We start from the raw sequence: 17,129 nt of genomic DNA, 5'->3' as shown, positions 1-17,129 counted from the left end.
GGGCACTTACAGCCTGTGGATACCCTAAATGGACCTTTGTGAAAACAGCCACAAGATCCAAGAAGAACAAAACTACAGGGGAGGAGGAAAAGAAGGTCTCAAACGCAACAACATTGTGATTCCATATGTGTCTGGAGTATCAGAGAAACTCAGGAGGATTTTCAACAAACATAACATCCCTGTGTTTTTTAAACCCAAGAACACACTAAGACAGATGCTGGTACACCCCAAAGACCGCACACCCAAACACAAGAAAAGCAATCTAGTGTATGCGGTCCAATGCAGTGAGGAATGCACAGACCTGTATATTGGGGAGACTAAACAACCACTACACAAACGCATGGCTCAACACAGAAGGGCCAACTCCTCAGGTCAAGACTCTGCAGTCTACTTACATCTGAAGGACAGAGGACACTCGTTTGAGGAGCACCAGATGCACATTTTAGACAGAGAAGATGGATGGTTTGAAAGAGATGTCAAGGAAGCCATCTACACCAGGGTCGAGAAGCCGTCATTGAACAGGGGAGGGGGTCTACGCCACCACTTATCCCCCACTTACAATGCTGTCCTTTCATCACTTCCCAGGAAACTCAACAAACGTAACCTATTGACCTCAGGTGAAGATACCAACGATGGTCGTTCAGTCTTGGCCACAGGTAGTCTTAACGACTGTAACGACTGTCGTCACAGCAACAAGGAACACTAACGAACCAGCGGTATCGATGACCCGGGCCAATGACCCCACTGAGGTTAAATAGCTGAGTTTCCCTGCCAGTCAGTCAGAACTGAAGAAGTCCTTTGGATGAGGGACGAAACGTCTTCCAGTATCTTCAACCAAGTCCAGTTGCCCTTGATTTTAACCTTCGTTGGATAACTATGACCTGGATGACTGAGAATCTTCATAGACATCAAGGCCTTCTGTGGTTGAGTTGATGTCCGATAGTCTGTTAGCTTTAATCCTTAATCATTCCAGCCTAAAACTCCTAGCCAAATTTAACCGAGTTAGTATCATATAACCTGCGCTTATTAGTTATCTTGCTCCTTATGAATCAAATTCTTTGTATGTTTGTTTAGCCATTGATTATTTCTTTGATGTATATTTAACCGCATTTATATCCACCTTTAGTTAGTTAATAAATTTCACCGTAATCACAGGAACTGTGTGTGTGTATTGTTTAACGCCAGGTCACTGTCACGGAGGATTTACTCCTTCGATATGAGATTGACTGATTGATTAGATCGATTCAAGATAATTAAATAATTGCTACTAACTGATCACTAGGAAATAATTGTATAATTACTAAGCTATACTTAAGGTTCCTAAAGCCTTGGGTGGACAGCAAATCTTTAGGTGGTGCCTGAAAAATTAGGATTTATGAATTAATATTTCTGAAATATTAATATTCTTCATTTGTATTAAAAATCATACGTAGATATGCTACATTGTTTTTATCCACAGGCAGTAATGTGTCATCACATAAAGACAGAGGCAAACCTTCAACAAAATTCACACTTCTAATTTTCAATAACTGGCCATACAAGGGTTGCCAGCACGAATAAATATACAAATAACATTTTCAATCTGTTTTGAAATTAGCTTTTCTGCATTTTCAATTAACATTTTCACAAAATATGTTTCAACACTGTTTGATGGGCCTGACACAATTAGACTAAAAGAATGCTGTAGTCTAAAATCAAAACCATCAGTCTCTCTAAAAGCCATTCCAAATTGTAAATTCCTCAGATCAGAAAACACCCGCAGTTTGATGTCCACCACTTGGAATCTTTGAGCAATTGTTTTGTTTTTCAGTTTAAAAGCCCTTTTGTCTTATACGAGATAGCAAGAATGCATGGGGGTTGCGAGACCCAGGAAATGGCTATGAAATGGGCCAAATTACTGGGAAAGGGGCCCCGTCATGTGGGGTGTAAACATTATGACAATTTGCTAACATGACTCATCATGTGAATTGCATGCAGTTGGCATACAGTTTCTGTAATACCCAATGTGGCCGTTCTTAATAATTATATTATAAAATGAAACAGTCCCTTCACTCATGGTTTCAATAGTAAACTAACACAAGAATGACAATTACCAACAAAAAACATTATAGTCTAAGCAGACATGTTTAAAACACCATAAATCACAGAGTAACTTTTGTATTTCAAACAAATAGGAGCAAATTAGCAAATTTTAACAAACTTCCTTCCCTGCAATGCATCAGGGGAATACTGCCAGTCTCTTCTTCTTCTTCTTGTAAGATTCCGGCAGTGTAGACACTTATGAGCATATTACTGCCCTCCACAGGTCAAAGTTTGAACTAAATTCTTACATACAGCCCTGTGTCATGCAAGAATTGAAGGACTGCCTTGGAGATCAGTTTATGCTCGTCACTGAGCCCAAACAAAGATAAAACAGAAAAAGCCTTAACTCCAAGTTCTGACAGTTTATTAAAGAGTACATTTCTTTCTGCCCTATACTTTCTGCATTCCAGGAAAACATGCACTATTGTCTCAAGACTCCCACATTCACACAAGCCAGAAACATGCTTCCCTACAATGCACAAAGAATAATTTAATCCACAGTGCCCCAACCTCAATCTGCGGGACAAAAGGTTACAAAAACATCTCTTCCTAACTTTGGGTCGTTTAGAAAAGTAGTGTCTGCCTCCAATTTCCTTTTCCCACCCTCTCTGCCATTCTTTTATTAAGCCCTCTTTAATTTTTTCTCTCAATTCCACTCTCCCTAATAATACATGGACATCTACTTCTCTTCCTAAACTCTCTTTTGCAATATTATCCATCCGTTCATTCCCCCTCACCCCAACGTGCCCGGGAACCCAGCAGAAACTGATGATGCAAATAAACCTAGTTCTAAAAACCACATTCAAGATGTCATTTACAATGTCAGGTCGGGCTTTAGATTTTCCTACTTTCAAATTTTCTAGAGCACCTGTAGAATCAGAGCAGATAATGACTTCTCTAGGTTTGACTTCCTCAATCCACCATAGAGCCCATAAAATTGCCATTAATTCAGCAGTGAGGACAGAGCTTCCATTAGAAATACGTCGACCAATTTCCAACCCTAACTTCTCCACATACACCCCAAATCCAGCTCTCCCACTAACTGGATCTCTAGATCCATCTGTATAAACAATCATTGTGCTCCCACTAATTGAATTAAGATATTCCTCACTTATCTTTTCCCTGAAGAAAACCAAGCTCAATATTTATTTCAGGCAGCACCCAATATGGTATTGGTAACCAACTTATATGCTCTACAGTACCTCCCTGATCCATGCTCATCTTACCTGCCCACTGATTTACTATGTCAAAAAATGTTTTGTATCTATTAGCTCCAGCAACCTCTTGCAACAGACACCTTGCTGGGAAGGTATGATTACACCCACTAAGTTTTACCCAGTATTGTAACCCTAACTTAATGCGTCTTAACCATAAGGGCATTTCTCCCATTTCAATGAGTAGGGCAGGGACTGGGGAGGTTCTAAAGGCCCCACAGCAAAGCCTCAAAGCCCTTGCCTGCACCACATCTAACCTATCCAGAACAGTTTTGGAAGCAGATCCATACACAAAGCTCCCATAATCTAGAGCAGATCTAATCATGGCCTGAAAAATTAGCAGCATCGTCTCCCTATTAGCCCCCCACTCACACCCAGCCAGACACTATATATTTAGTCTTAGAAGCAGAGATTTTAAAGCCCCATGTATTCCCCCATTCCTCTACAGATACTAACACTCTTTGAATCTGTTTTAAAACAAACTCTACATTACGCCCTCTTTTCCAAATGGCCCCTTCATCTGCAAATAAAGATAACCCGAATCCTCTTTCTACTTTACCAAAGATATCATTATTATATTAAATAACACTGGACTAATTACACTTCCCTTTGAACTAATACTACCAACCTTTACTTGCATTGTTCTTTTCATTAAAAAATCCTTTATCCAATTAAACATTTGTCCCCTAACTCCCAAGTCAAAAATTTTAATCATCAATCCCTCCTTCCACAAAGAATCATAAGCCTTCTCAATATCCAGGAATACACTCACTACTATTTCCTTATTGCTAAATGCCCTTTTAATATCTTGATCTAAAACTGCAGCTGATTCCATTGTAGACCTTCCATTCCTAAATCCATTCCATTGAAGAATATACCACATTAAAACGTTAATGAGGGTCCTCATCATTCACCTCACTAACGTCCTCCATACTGCTAGTCTTCAACAACTGTGATCTGTCTATACACTGACTCTGCATCATGTATTGATGCAACTTTTCTGGCAACTGCTTTATACTCAGGTATCTTTCGGCTGCACCCACCACTAACCTAATGACATCTGACCGGTTAGTTGCTTTCTTAGATCCCACCGACACATCAGAAACAAAAGACAAAAATAACTCCTTACTAAAAATTAGCATGTCAGATGAAGATGCAGATGGTAGATTTGGCACAGAGACCTTGCATCCTAGCACCGGCCTTTCCCCAGGGCTTCCATTTCCTCTTTCTGTAGTCACTCTTTGAACCGCCTCTGCATATGTTACTTTGTTCTGATCCTTCACAACCTGCACCCGCCTAGCTTGGACAAAGTGCTCACAACCATAAAACCGTGCTGCATGATCCCCATCACAGTTAGGGCACTTAGGAGTCTCTGCCTTACAATTTTGTATGATATGATCTCCACCACACTTTGCACACTTTCTTTTGCCCCGACATGATCCAGCAACATGTCCAAACTTCTGACAATTATAGCAGCGCAAGGGTGGTTTAATGTACTCCCTCACTTGATACACCATACTCCCTAGGAACACTCTCTGTGGTAGTACACCATCTTTAAACGTTAACAAAATAGGCGGATCCCCAGCTCCATACTTGGGCCCCCTTAACATTTTCCAAGATTTCCTTCTCAGACAAGCCAGCAAACATTCCATATACTACTCCCTTGACTCCCTGATTGCTTCCTCTAGGGACCAAAGTCTCCACCTTAACCACCAATTTCCCAACACCTCTAGCATCATCATACTGTTTCCTATTTTTGCAACAAACTCTTAACATTCCATTATATAATATCTTGGCCTGAAAATCCTTGCCTATCTGACTCTCCAAAGCATTAGTAACCTTTAATGGGTTAATTGCCCTAAATCCTGCATCTCCTTGATTAGCTCCCTTGACTTTAAACAGCACAACTAACTCTTCAGAATTTCCAGTTCTCCTAACTTTACTTCCTTCATCTCCTGACATTTCAGGTCTTTCCCTCGATGCCTCCCTCTTAGAGCCCCCTTTTTCCTTAACCACCGTATGCCACCCACCACCACCTTCATCCCCTCCACTCCCTGAAGCCATTGGCCTCCTAATACCCCCTCCTTTCTAACAATACTCTATTATTATTGCTTATACTGCTAACAAACAAAAAAATGGGGAAAAAAACAAGGACCTTACAGCAGAGAACACCAACTGATCTCCTCTCCTGTGTCGGCTTTGTGTATCTCCAAACCTTTTTCAAACGTATCAGCACGTCTGGTTGATCACTCACTGCCTTCAAGTGTTTTTGTCTATTTGGCAACATTTTATATCTTCTTCTTCTTTAATGGCGGATTGCAAACAACTTTTAAGTGCATACCGCCACCTAATGTACTGGAGTGTGTAACATCATATCACTCCGCTATCAACCTCAATAAGGTGCTCTCATATTCTGTTCACCAACCCAGTGTCTTAACATTTTATATCCATGAAAGTAAATCTTTATAACAGAAAACATATGTTTACAATTTTTATAAGAAATAAATACAGTAGAGTGGATTCAAATTAATATATCAACTGTCCAAAAGAAATTTGTCAAACACATAGTTAGTCTTACTGCCTTCGTGTTCTTAATGTTTCTAATCGTGGTGCTATACTGATGCAGTTCTTGGAGAAAGTGTCCAAAGTGTGCTTTGGGGTCAGTCCATTTTTTCTTGTGGATGAGGAATTTTCCCAATAATAATACCAACTGTACAAAAAAATACATAATTTTTCCTTGTTGTTTCTTTCAAAACATATAAGAATGTGTTTTTCCTGAAGTTGAAATGTTTTCCATTTTATATAAAGAAATTTAAAAAATATACAACCAAAAAATTCTACAGTATATATACATTGATAAAACAAATCACAAATTGATTCTTCATCTAATTGACAGAAAGTGCAAGAATACTTATTCTAAATTTCTCAAACGTCTTTTTTACCGGATATACACGATGTAATATAATGTTCGTCTTTGTTACTAGGCCTATAAATGTATATATTTCGTCACTAACAAAAGTCAACAATACAGGATCACAGACAAAGACAAATACTTTCTAAATCCAGCAGATGGAGGTGTTGTGCTTCAACGCTGGTTTCCACCGTCTGATAACCAACAGAGAAGAAAAACGAAGCTCAGCTGATCCTTCCTTCTGTGCACTGAACCAACCAAGTGTGCCACAAACATGGAGTGAACAGCGAAGGGGAAGTGCTGTTTGGGTCTCTTGGGCCAATGTTCAGGGTCAGGTGCATTTTGGGAACATTTGCAAAGTATCTGTTCTCTCCACCAGCCTGGAGAGAGCAGATCAAGCTGCAAAACAGGTATGTTTATTATTCTGACAAGGGAATGACGTTACATAGGTACCGAAACCTAACCTACGATAAAGCCTACATTTGTATTGTCCTGTTTAAATGATTTAAAATTTCGTAAAGCTGATTTAAATGTCCTCATATCCTAGTAAAATCACCAGGAGTGCAAAGCTGTACAATATTATACAGCAAATATACCAGGATAACTAGTTTAGTAAATGATCAACCATAGTTATCCTGGCATCTTTGCCTGGCATGCAGCTCCTGTGCACTTCATAACAACCTCTTCTGCATGCAGGATGTCCACTTCACCTCGCCCAGTGGCAGCAGTGTGCCAGGTGACAGCCACCCCCGACAAAGAGGCCAACTTCTCTGCCTGTAAACAGCTGGTGGAGGAAGCCAAGGAGCGAGGGGCCGGCATGGTCTTCCTGCCTGAGGGCTTTGACTACATCGGCTCCAGTCGAGAGGAGACTCTGTCGCTGTCTGAGAGCCTGACAGGAGACACAATCTCACTGTATGCTCAGCTGGCCAGGTAAACAAAAGTGTTTTAATTATGTTCCCGGGAAACACTTACATAGGTACCACTTTAATTTGTTTTAGGTGATTTTGGTATTTTACTCTTGGCTCGTCCCAAGCAAAGAAAATGTTTTTTCTTGAGATAAAGAAGACGCAGATCCAAAAGTGTTTTGCTTCCTGCTTCTTCACCTTTTCTTGAGGCAGAATGTACACCTTTGGCCTAATGACTTATTACCCAGCGAGCAAATAAAAGACACAGACCTGGTGTGCCATAGTAGTGAAGTGGATTCATCAAAGTTTCTCATAACATATTGTTAGTATGTATTTGGTAGCTAAGCAAGATTGGTGGGTAAAACTCTGGATCTGTAAGCAGGCAGCCACTATTACAGGATGACTGTTGCTCTTAGTTTAATCTACTCACTATAGTCTCATGTGTTATGTGAGGAAGTTGTGAAAAATTGGCAATAATTAGGATTTCTACAGGTATTTTAACCTTTTATTCTTCCAGGAAGCTGAAAGTGTGGCTGTCTCTTGGAGGTTTTCATGAACGAGGACATGACTGGGAGTCTGACAGACGGATCTACAACAGTCACATCATCATCAATGATAAAGGTAATCTCTCTTTGCATTCTTTTCACTGCTACTACACACACAGAAACACACTTTTCAAGACCCACAGTCCATGTTTTCTACTTGATGATTTCTTTCTGTGCGCTCAGATACGCTCTCACACTGACACACTGTCATTATATTCACAGGTGACATCATTTCTGTCTACAGGAAGTCCCATTTGTTTGACGTGGAACTGCCAGAAAAAGGCGTATCACTTAAAGAAAGTGCCTTCACCATCCCTGGACCCTCCCTCACGTCCCCGGTTCAAACTCCCATCGGCAAGGTGTCATCTTATGAAATAATAATTTTTATTTATTAAACCTTTAAACCAGGAAAGGCTCATTGAGATTAAGCATCTCTTTTCCAAGAGAGTCCTGGACCACCTATACACTTACACAGAAAAGAGTTTAGGAATATTTTTCAGCTTGGAAACCTAAACCCAGAATGCTAAATATCCCTGAAATAGGCATGCAAACGGTTGAAGTATTCCCAAACTGTCCAGGTTTTCTTGACTGGGCTGGGGCGATATGGCAAAAATGTTATCACAATACATTTTTGTATCTCATTGGATATCAATAATTATCACAATAAATGTCAAATCATTATTTCTTTCAAGTTTAAAGGCAGGCTTGCTAAATATTTCAGGGACCAGACTGTTAATTGTGGTTTTAAACTTTTCTTTATGGTCAGAACAAACACTTGATGCCAAACAGTGGATTACATAACAAATCTGAGTCAGAACATTCAGTACAATTAAGTAAAATATTTTTTCAGTCGATTTTCTTCAACAAAATACATTTCTCAATAGAAAAATTAAGTGCAAATTGGTTTGTGATTCATCAAACATCACAACACAACTTATTGAACATTTGTAATATTGTTATTGAGGGTAAACTATATCACAATGATTCTCATTATTGTTTTATTTCCCAGCCCTAGTTCACATGTACTGTATTTATTTAACTGTCAGGTTTGGAGTAAGTTTACTGGAAAGAAACGCACATTTTTAATCAGGACTGGTACGTGTTGTCTGTACGGTACAGTAGGAGATTTATAAATTTAGAGAAACAAAAAGGCACATTTGGCCTTCCCAACTACAGTCTGTTTGTGTTCTGTGTCTTGACCATCTTTATGTTGTTGCCACAGGTTGGCTTGGGCATCTGCTATGATCTGAGATTCCCCGAGTTATCTGCCGCTCTGCAAAGGCATGGGGCCGAGATTCTGACGTATCCATCAGCCTTCACTGTAGCGACAGGAGCTGCTCACTGGGAGGTGAGATGAGTCATGATAAGACGACAGCCTGTTTGAGTACTCAGGCTAGGGATGAAAGGATAAACGTACTTTATTTATTCCCAGGTTTTACTCCGCGCACGGGCAATCGAGACGCAGTGTTTCGTCCTGGCGGCGGCGCAGGTCGGCCGGCACCATGAGAAGCGCTCGTCATACGGCCACGCCTTAGCGGTGGACCCGTGGGGTGAGGTGCTTGGCGACTGCGGAGGGGAGAAGCCAGGCATGGTGCTGGTGGAGATCGACCTGGAGAAAGTGAGAAGCACCAGGAGGAACATGCCGGTCCGACAGCACCGCAGAGACGCTGGTTTCTATTGCAGTCTGGAGACGACTTGACTGCAAGAGAAGTTCACAGGCGACAAACTAAACAGGAAACAAGCTTTAGTTTACTGTGTGAGAAAAGAATCATTCTGTCTTCTCAAATGAAACTTTTAATGAACTGCATCTCATGAGATGACCCAATGAGTCTGTAAATGATTATTACTCGTACTGGTCAATAGATGGTACTGTTTGGTCAAAATAATATAGGGAACATGATGAAATGCAACAAGGGCTGGCTCTCATGTGCAGTGATCTGTGCTACTGAATGCATATGTACAAATTCATCTGTGATTAAATTAAATACTGTTGTGCTTAAACATTCACTCATACATTTCCTCCACTCAGTTTGTTTCCAAGTCAAATAAACAGTTGAATGTTCTTCTTTTGCTTGATGGTAACACGCCACTGTGACATAAGATAGGCTAATCAATGAAAGGGTGAAGAAATATTTAATCTCCACTGGGGCCCAAAAACTAGTCTTCTCTATTGAATGAACTGTTGTTTATGCTGTAGGATTAGGTAACATATGTGTGCCAACTAGTGTACAAACCCTTAAATCAAATTTAATTTTCATTTAGGCCTTTTTATCTTCTAAGTTTCGTTTTATGCTCCAATATGTGGAATTATCAATTAGTAACAATTTTTGTCACCATCAATTAACCCGTCACTTAATTTTCCAATTAACTGATTAATCTTATAGGCTATAAAGCGTCACGTGTCTGGAAGCAGTAGTTTGGCAAAAGTAAATGTATCTATGCTCAAGGTGCATGAACGTAGCTTTTTTCTACAACTTTCAACCACATCTCTGGTCTGACTTGTCTGTAACAGACGGGTGGAGTGGTCTTCCTCAGAATCTGATATCTCCTTTTGTGCAACCAACAGTGGTGTAAGAAGTACTCAAATATTTTACTTCAGTAAAAGTAGTAATACTGCAGTGTAGAAATACTCAATACAAGTAAAAGTTACTTAAGTAAAAGTACAAATGTATTTACATCAAAATACACTTCAAAAAACGAAAAGAACCTCCAGAATTATCTATTTTAGAACAATGTATATTATATTACTGGGTGATAATTATTGATGGTTTGTTGCGTGTACCTATCACTTTAATGTTGCAGCTGGTAAAAGTGGAGGTAATTTTATTTACTTTAAATACTCATGGGTAGCTTAACCTATGATAATATATCATTATTCATTAGTTGATTAAATGTTGTATTAATTATCAGAATATGCAGTTACTAGTAATTAAATTCATGAAATAAATATAGTGGAGTAGAAAATATATTTTTTTCTCTTTTAAATGTAGTACAAGTACCTCAAAATTGTACTAAAATGTACTTAGTTACTTTTCACCACTGGTAACCAACAACCCAAAATATTAACTTTACCATAAATGATAAATTACCTTAATGATTGATCCATTATCAACTAACCAACCACCTGTTTCCACACTACACAGGACCATGCAGTAATGCTGGTTTGTCATTATTTTAGTTACTCTATCATGTTTTACCCTTTTACCCCAGTTAATTTGATTGCCGTGGCCAGAGGAGGACAGTACATTTACGCAAGTTCTGTACTTATGTACAAATTAGAGGGCTTGAGTATTTTTCTTTTTATGCAAATCTTTTATCTGACAGCTTCAGTTATTTTACAAAGTAAGATTTTTACACACAAAACATATAAAGAGTGTACAAAACATGATGGTTTGTTATAAATTAAACTACCCAACAGTTTATATAAGTACAGCTAGCAGATTCATTGATTGATAGAAATTTAATTGGCAAATAATTTGATAAAAAGTAATTTTTCATGTAAAAACATTTCATGGTTCCGGCCTCATAAATGTGAAGATTTGCTGCTTTTCCTTTTGATTATTTTAATGTATTTTTTTTGATAATTTTGTGGTTTGGACTGACAAAAAAACAAGCATTGTGAAGTTGGGCTCTGGACAATTGTGACAACATTTCATTATGTTCAAACTATTTACAATTGATGCATGAAGAACATTATCAGCAGATTAATGCATAATGAGAAAAGTCATTAACTGCAGTCTGATACAAAATAGTTCAACCTCAACCAACTACAACATTGAAATCCTGTTTTTACATTAATGCGTAAGAATAATAATCTAATGATATAATATATAATAGCATTACAGTCACAGAGGACATTTGCATAGAGTAGCCTACTTTGACTTTTAATACTACATTTTTCTGATTAAACTTAGGCAACATACTTTTACTTTTGTAACATTTTCAATGCAGTAACAGAGTATCTTTACAGTGTGGTATTAGTACATGGATTCGTTATTGCCCACTGTGGGCGGTGAGCCTGCTGCTGCCGCTGCTGCCGCCGCTGCTGGATGTGAAACAGGAAGTGAACGTCACTGACACAGGAATGGGACTGGAAAAAAAGAAAACACCACCATGATGATGAGGAGAATGTCAAATCCACTCCTTTAGGACAACCAAAAACCCTCGTTTCAACTCAGGAGGAGGATGAATCGTCGTGTCCGAGCAGGAATTGAGGAATCAGGAAGGTACATTGCTCCGCGGTTTATTTGGGCGCTTATAACGGTTAGCTTACTGTGTGTGTGTGTGTGTGTGTTAAGAGACCAGATATATATATATATATATGTGTGTGTGTGTGTGTGTGTGTGTGTGTGTGTTGAAATATCCGAGGCCATCCATCCATCTTCCCATCGCTGTCAAATTTTATGAGCTCACAGGTTGATTTCACATCCTTGCTGCTGCCGAACAGGTGCCAGCTTGCTGAATCCTTGCTAGCTTGTGTGCCCGTCTGAATATATGAATGTGGTTTATTTGACGCTTTGGTGGACCCGGGGCCTCGGCTGCAGACACAAGGGGATCCGAAAGCTGCTGCACCATCCATGCAAACAGTCCCCCTCTTTAATTTGCTATTTCTGCACATTTTCGCTGGGTAGTGCAGAGGTAACGGCCTGGCTAACGTGCCAGTGAGGTGGTGCTCTCCATGCTGGCTGTGTCATGGTGGTTTTGCATCATTTGCACCGAAACTGAAATCACTCTTGAGCTTGTGAAGGCTGCATGCTTTCCTGCACATCCATCCTCCTAAAAACAAGCCTGTCCCTCATTTACCCAGGACAACGTGTTACTAAATATATAAGGTGTAACTTGCTCTCAAAGTAACTTGAAAGTGTAAAACTTTTGGGCTGGATAATACATTTATATGTACTGTGGTATTCTTTTTAATATTCAGGTATTTCTTGAATAACACATACTAAGTTTCCCTATGTTGATTTATTTTAAATAAAACTTGTGAATACCAGCTGTAAGTGACACAAAATGAAGCAGTGACATTTACTTTAGAGCTGATAGGATTAGTCCATTATTCATTTAGTCAACCAACAAAAATGATTCTGCTACGTTTTTAAACACTGATTAATTGTTTAAGTCAGGGGTTTCATGTCCTTAAAAGTGAATATTTGCTGGTTTTCGTTGTCTTCTGCGATAGTAAACTGCAGGTTCTGGACCTTTTTTTGGATACATTAAGCAAAGTAAATATGTCAGCTTGGGCTAATATATAATTCTTAGATAAATTGTAATGGCTGGTTTTCCACCATTTTCAACCATCTTATAGACCAAATGATCAATTATATTAAATCTTAATAGTGTATAGCATGAACAGCCCAAGCTAATTTGCAAACAACAATGAAAACAGTTGTTTTTTAAAGTCTTAATACTTTTCTGATATTAAAGTTTTGTTGTATCAAATAATATTAGCCTACATATAGTTCAGTTACTTTGGCTGAGATCTGATAATAACTTGTGAAAATGACAGTTGACTCACCATCATCACATAGTCTGTTGACATATTTTCATATAACATATATGACGATTAGTGTAGACAGTGGTGCTGCAGATAATGACAATTTTTTATTATTGATTATTAAGCTGATTATATTTTTGATTCATTGAGTAGTTTTTCGGTCTATACAATATAATTTTTTACCTAAAAAAAGTGAAAATGTCCATTGCATGTTCCCAGAGCCAAGGTTACGTCCTCAAATTGCTTGGTTTGTCTGTCCAAAAGTTTGAACTCACAATGATGTAAGTGAAAGGAAGCGAACACTCACATTTTATAGCTTCTTAACCAGCAAATGTTTGTCCTTTCGCTTGTTTAATGACTTTTATGATCAAAATATATTTTAATTCTTTGTCTGTTGGCTAATAATTCCACTGGCATGTCAAACATGCTGAGGGCAAGGGACTCTGCTGGGATGCTGTGTTGTTGAGCTCAGTGTTATTCAGTGGGAATTTCTGTCTGTTGTTGTTCTGCTGCTGAGGAAATTTAGTTCCAAAGGTTATGGCTGTCGGATGGCAAAATAAAGCTCTGAAAATATAATAAATAAAGCGTACACTTGAAGTGATATTGATTTTATTTTTTGGGGGGGGGGCTAAAATAAGTTTTGCTGCTGACCCTGTCCACAGCAGTAAGTTGCTGACCGCCACATTTGGATCAGAACCTCAAACAGCCCCACGTCAAAAAACCTCAACTATTCCTTTAAGTATGGTGTTCTTTTTCCTTTTGACTGGAAACTACTGCTCATTTGCCTCTACGTGACTCTCAGATTTAATAAAATATAATAAAGATGATTTATTACCGACGAACTTCGTATATGTGGGAAAAAAACATAAATGAAAATACAGACGCCTTGGTGCAGTTGTGACTGATCGTGAGGTAGACATTCATTTTATTCCGTTTCACAAAGCCCCTTAAACGAACCACGTCGACTTTGCACTAAAGTTAATGTAAAAAAATCCATCTCGCTGTTCAGATATTCATTACTTGGGTATGATTTATGATTAACGGGCTGACTCCACCCGTCTGTTACAGACAAGTCAGACCAGACGCACTGCAGCGCTCCTTATTTGATTTGCTATCGCTGTTGGTTTAATCAACGCTCCTGATTGTGTTATGTCTGCCTTAATTCTGTTAAGCACAACCTTAAGAGTTTCATTTGCGCTCAGACAGTCGTGACGTGTCATTAAAGTGTTTACCTCCCTCCCTTCATGTCACATAAAGCTGATGATACACAGAGCAACTTTTAGAGCAATCGTGCAGGGCAACGTTGCCATCAGTGGTAATGAGTAAAGATTACTACCGTAATCCCCTTCCCCCAAAACATAGTCAGACTTGCCACCAGCAAGACTGCCCAGCAACATTGCTCAAAAAGTTGCCCCGTGTATCATCAGCTTAAGACCCAGTCTGTAAGATCACTTATAGATCTCGTGATGTAGGCTATTGTGGAAGCAGAAGGTCAGATTACACAGGCCAGCTAAGTTAATAAATGTTTTTCAATCTTGCTAAATCACCGTCTTGTCATTCTCTTCCTAATTTCTCTCAGACAAAAACATCAGCCTAGATGTTACGTCTCCATAATGAGATTTCTGTTTTAAAGTTAAACGATTAGCAGCATATCCTTAACAAACTTGTTGTGATTCTTTGTTGGTCTCGTAAATTTGAATTGGACTCCTTCTTTTATTCTAGGATGCACCCGCTGCTGTCTACCAAGGAAAATAATATTCTCAGAGAGGCCTAGGCTGGATGAAATTGATAGCTAACAAAGCCTCATGATAGCATGCGCGCACAGACACACACACACACACACACACACACTCACACACACTGAATTATTCATCTGTCAGCGTTCATTTTGTACAAGTGAGAACTTCCTCTGTCTTCAGCAGCATGTTATTGATTGATATTGTAATTTACATGCTGTGGATCTCCATCCTTCTCAGACTTTTACGATTTATGCAAACAAACAGTACACATGCAGACATCTGAAGCTACAGTCAGTTCACTGGCAATTCATCTTTTAAGTTTTTGGGATAAATTGATGAATCATAAAGACATGCAGTCTATTAAATAATTATTATTTTGCCAATTTGCCAAGTTTTGTCTGAAGTTTTTTAACAATAAGGATCAGAGACAAGCAAGCTAATCTTGTAAATCTTGTAATCTTTGTAAATTATAACTGGGATATGCTCTCTATTTTTATTTGATAAAGATTAAAGTATGATTGATTAAATATGTTGCCCACTAGTTTTCTGCTTTTGTATTGGGGAGCTGCCTAGTCTGGCAGTACACCTTTTATTATGTCTTATTGCTACTTGTGCTCTACCAACACTTAATTACTGCTGGGCAATAAAACAATAATGATAATTTTAGAGATATAGTTTTCCTCAACCACAATATAACAAATGTTCAATGAATGTTCAGTAAGTGTTTATTGATTTATTTAATTCATTTGAATCACAAACAAATTAGCAATTAATTTTTCTATTAAGATATTTATTTTGTTGAGGAAAAGGGACTGAAAAAAGATTTTATCATTTACTCAATTTTACTCATGAATATTTGTTGAACAAAGATTTTATCAGAATTGTTTTGAATGTTCAGGTTTGTTAAGGGATCCACTGTTTGGCATCAAGTGTTTGTTCTGATCATAAAGAAAAGTTTACAACCACAATTAACCATCTGGTTTCTTCAACTTTCACTCTGGAGCAAAAATCAGCCTTTAAACTTGAAAGAAATCATGATTTGACATTTATCAAATGATAGGACATATTTTATCGTAATAACGTTTTTGGCTTTATCGCCCAGCCCTACACTTAATTAATCTGTAAACTGCACGTGCACAATCTTCCCCCAAACACAGTGTAGAAGCAAACATTAAGTACAATAGTACTTTTATGTTCAAGGCTTGACAGAAAAATATCATTAAACACATTTCAATCTTTATACGGTTTTTGATGCAGTATTAATTGCATTGACTAGCTTTTTTTTTCACATATTACAGATCAAATATCATTGGATTGTTCGCCTTTTAGACAAAATAAGTAATTCTAAAAAGTCGCTCTGGTAGTTTGTGATGGGCATTTTTGTTATTTAATAGACTAAATGATTTAATGAAAAGACAAATAGATGAAGTGATAATCTATCCACTGACAGCGGAAATTACATCCTATAGTGTCTGACATTAAGTGTGAAGAGACAGTTCTTTGTTTCATTCACAGTATTTGCATGTTTTCCTCCCGCAGCTATGAGTGCGTATATAACTTTGTCAACCTGACATCACTACATGACCGCACACCGTCAGCAGTCTTCTGATTGGCCCTTTTTCGCCGTTAATTATGAGGGGTGAACGCTCTCTGTTGTGCCGGAGCTGCTGCACAGTGGATGTTTTGCTACAAAGCGATCCTTATTATACCAGCTGTACGCTGCCTGTTTGGACGATGTGCGTCAACCTGTTTGGCCCCGTCTGCTGAGGAGGTGGGAGCCTGTCCGTTAGAGGGAGGGCAAAGTGCTGAGTCACATCTCAGCAACGGTCGCCTGGGCAGCACCTCCATAATGACCAGCCGGAGGAAGATAAGGCCCTTCGCTTCTCAACTTGTTGTGTAACACCAACAGACCCTGCAACATTTTGTTCCCTCGCTGCTGTTATCGAGACTCACACCCACACACACACATATGCATTAGTTTGTTAACAGTGTTTTGTATTTGCAAACCACATTGTGATTGTTGGTGAGTTGTGGAGAATTTGTAAAACATGTTTTATTTGTGCATTAGGAATTTAGTTCCATATCTTTCTCCTTTGCTTATCCCCAAACGGCTAAATTAAATCTGACACGTAGGGTAGTAGCTCCTCAATAATCATCACACTCTAGTCTCCCTGGTATAATTACTGCTTTGATTGCTCTTGTAAAGAACGAGGGGAAACTGGGGAAGACTGTCATGATT

General features: G+C 38.7%; 3 protein-coding genes across 9 annotated transcripts in view; 2 read left to right on the top strand and 1 right to left on the bottom strand.

The window, feature by feature from the left end:
- Positions 1 to 5,566, bottom strand: part of pfdn2 (prefoldin subunit 2) — a 15,536-nt gene extending 9,970 nt beyond the window's left edge. The window contains exon 1 of one of the 3 annotated variants that reach the window (XM_046063933.1): positions 5,457 to 5,566. The gene's annotated coding sequence lies outside the window, so the exon portion shown is untranslated. The remainder of the gene's footprint in view (positions 1 to 5,456) is intronic. The other 2 variants (XM_046063931.1, XM_046063934.1) reach the window with 2 other exon arrangements.
- Positions 5,567 to 6,433: 867 nt separating this feature from the next.
- Positions 6,434 to 9,664, top strand: nit1 (nitrilase 1). The gene is made up of 6 exons (XM_046063917.1): positions 6,434 to 6,617; positions 6,904 to 7,137; positions 7,630 to 7,733; positions 7,880 to 8,016; positions 8,880 to 9,005; positions 9,090 to 9,664. Exons 1-6 carry the CDS (start codon positions 6,529 to 6,531, stop codon positions 9,354 to 9,356), a joined length of 957 nt encoding a protein of 318 aa, XP_045919873.1. The 5' UTR covers positions 6,434 to 6,528; the 3' UTR covers positions 9,357 to 9,664.
- A 2,023-nt stretch (positions 9,665 to 11,687) lies between these two features.
- clcn3 (chloride channel 3) overlaps positions 11,688 to 17,129 on the top strand; it is a 49,095-nt gene continuing 43,653 nt past the window's right edge. For 3 of the 5 annotated variants that reach the window (XM_046063838.1, XM_046063836.1, XM_046063835.1), the window contains exon 1: positions 11,688 to 11,883. The gene's annotated coding sequence lies outside the window, so the exon portion shown is untranslated. The remainder of the gene's footprint in view (positions 11,884 to 17,129) is intronic. The other 2 variants (XM_046063840.1, XM_046063839.1) reach the window with 1 other exon arrangement.

The sequence above is a fragment of the Micropterus dolomieu genome, linkage group LG12 (assembly GCF_021292245.1).
Source record: "Micropterus dolomieu isolate WLL.071019.BEF.003 ecotype Adirondacks linkage group LG12, ASM2129224v1, whole genome shotgun sequence".
Classification (NCBI taxonomy): Eukaryota; Metazoa; Chordata; class Actinopteri; order Centrarchiformes; family Centrarchidae; genus Micropterus; species Micropterus dolomieu.
The sequence above is the reverse complement of the archived record's forward strand: the minus strand, read 5'-3'. Positions and strand labels throughout refer to the sequence as shown.

Bases quoted from the DNA above. Each gene is read 5' to 3' on its own strand.
- nit1 (XM_046063917.1), top strand. From the start codon at position 6,529: ATGTTCAGGGTCAGGTGCATTTTGGGAACATTTGCAAAGTATCTGTTC. The intron at 8,017-8,879 runs GTGTCATCTTAT...TTGTTGCCACAG, and splicing joins TTCAAACTCCCATCGGCAAG to GTTGGCTTGGGCATCTGCTA. The intron at 9,006-9,089 runs GTGAGATGAGTC...ATTTATTCCCAG, and splicing joins CAGGAGCTGCTCACTGGGAG to GTTTTACTCCGCGCACGGGC.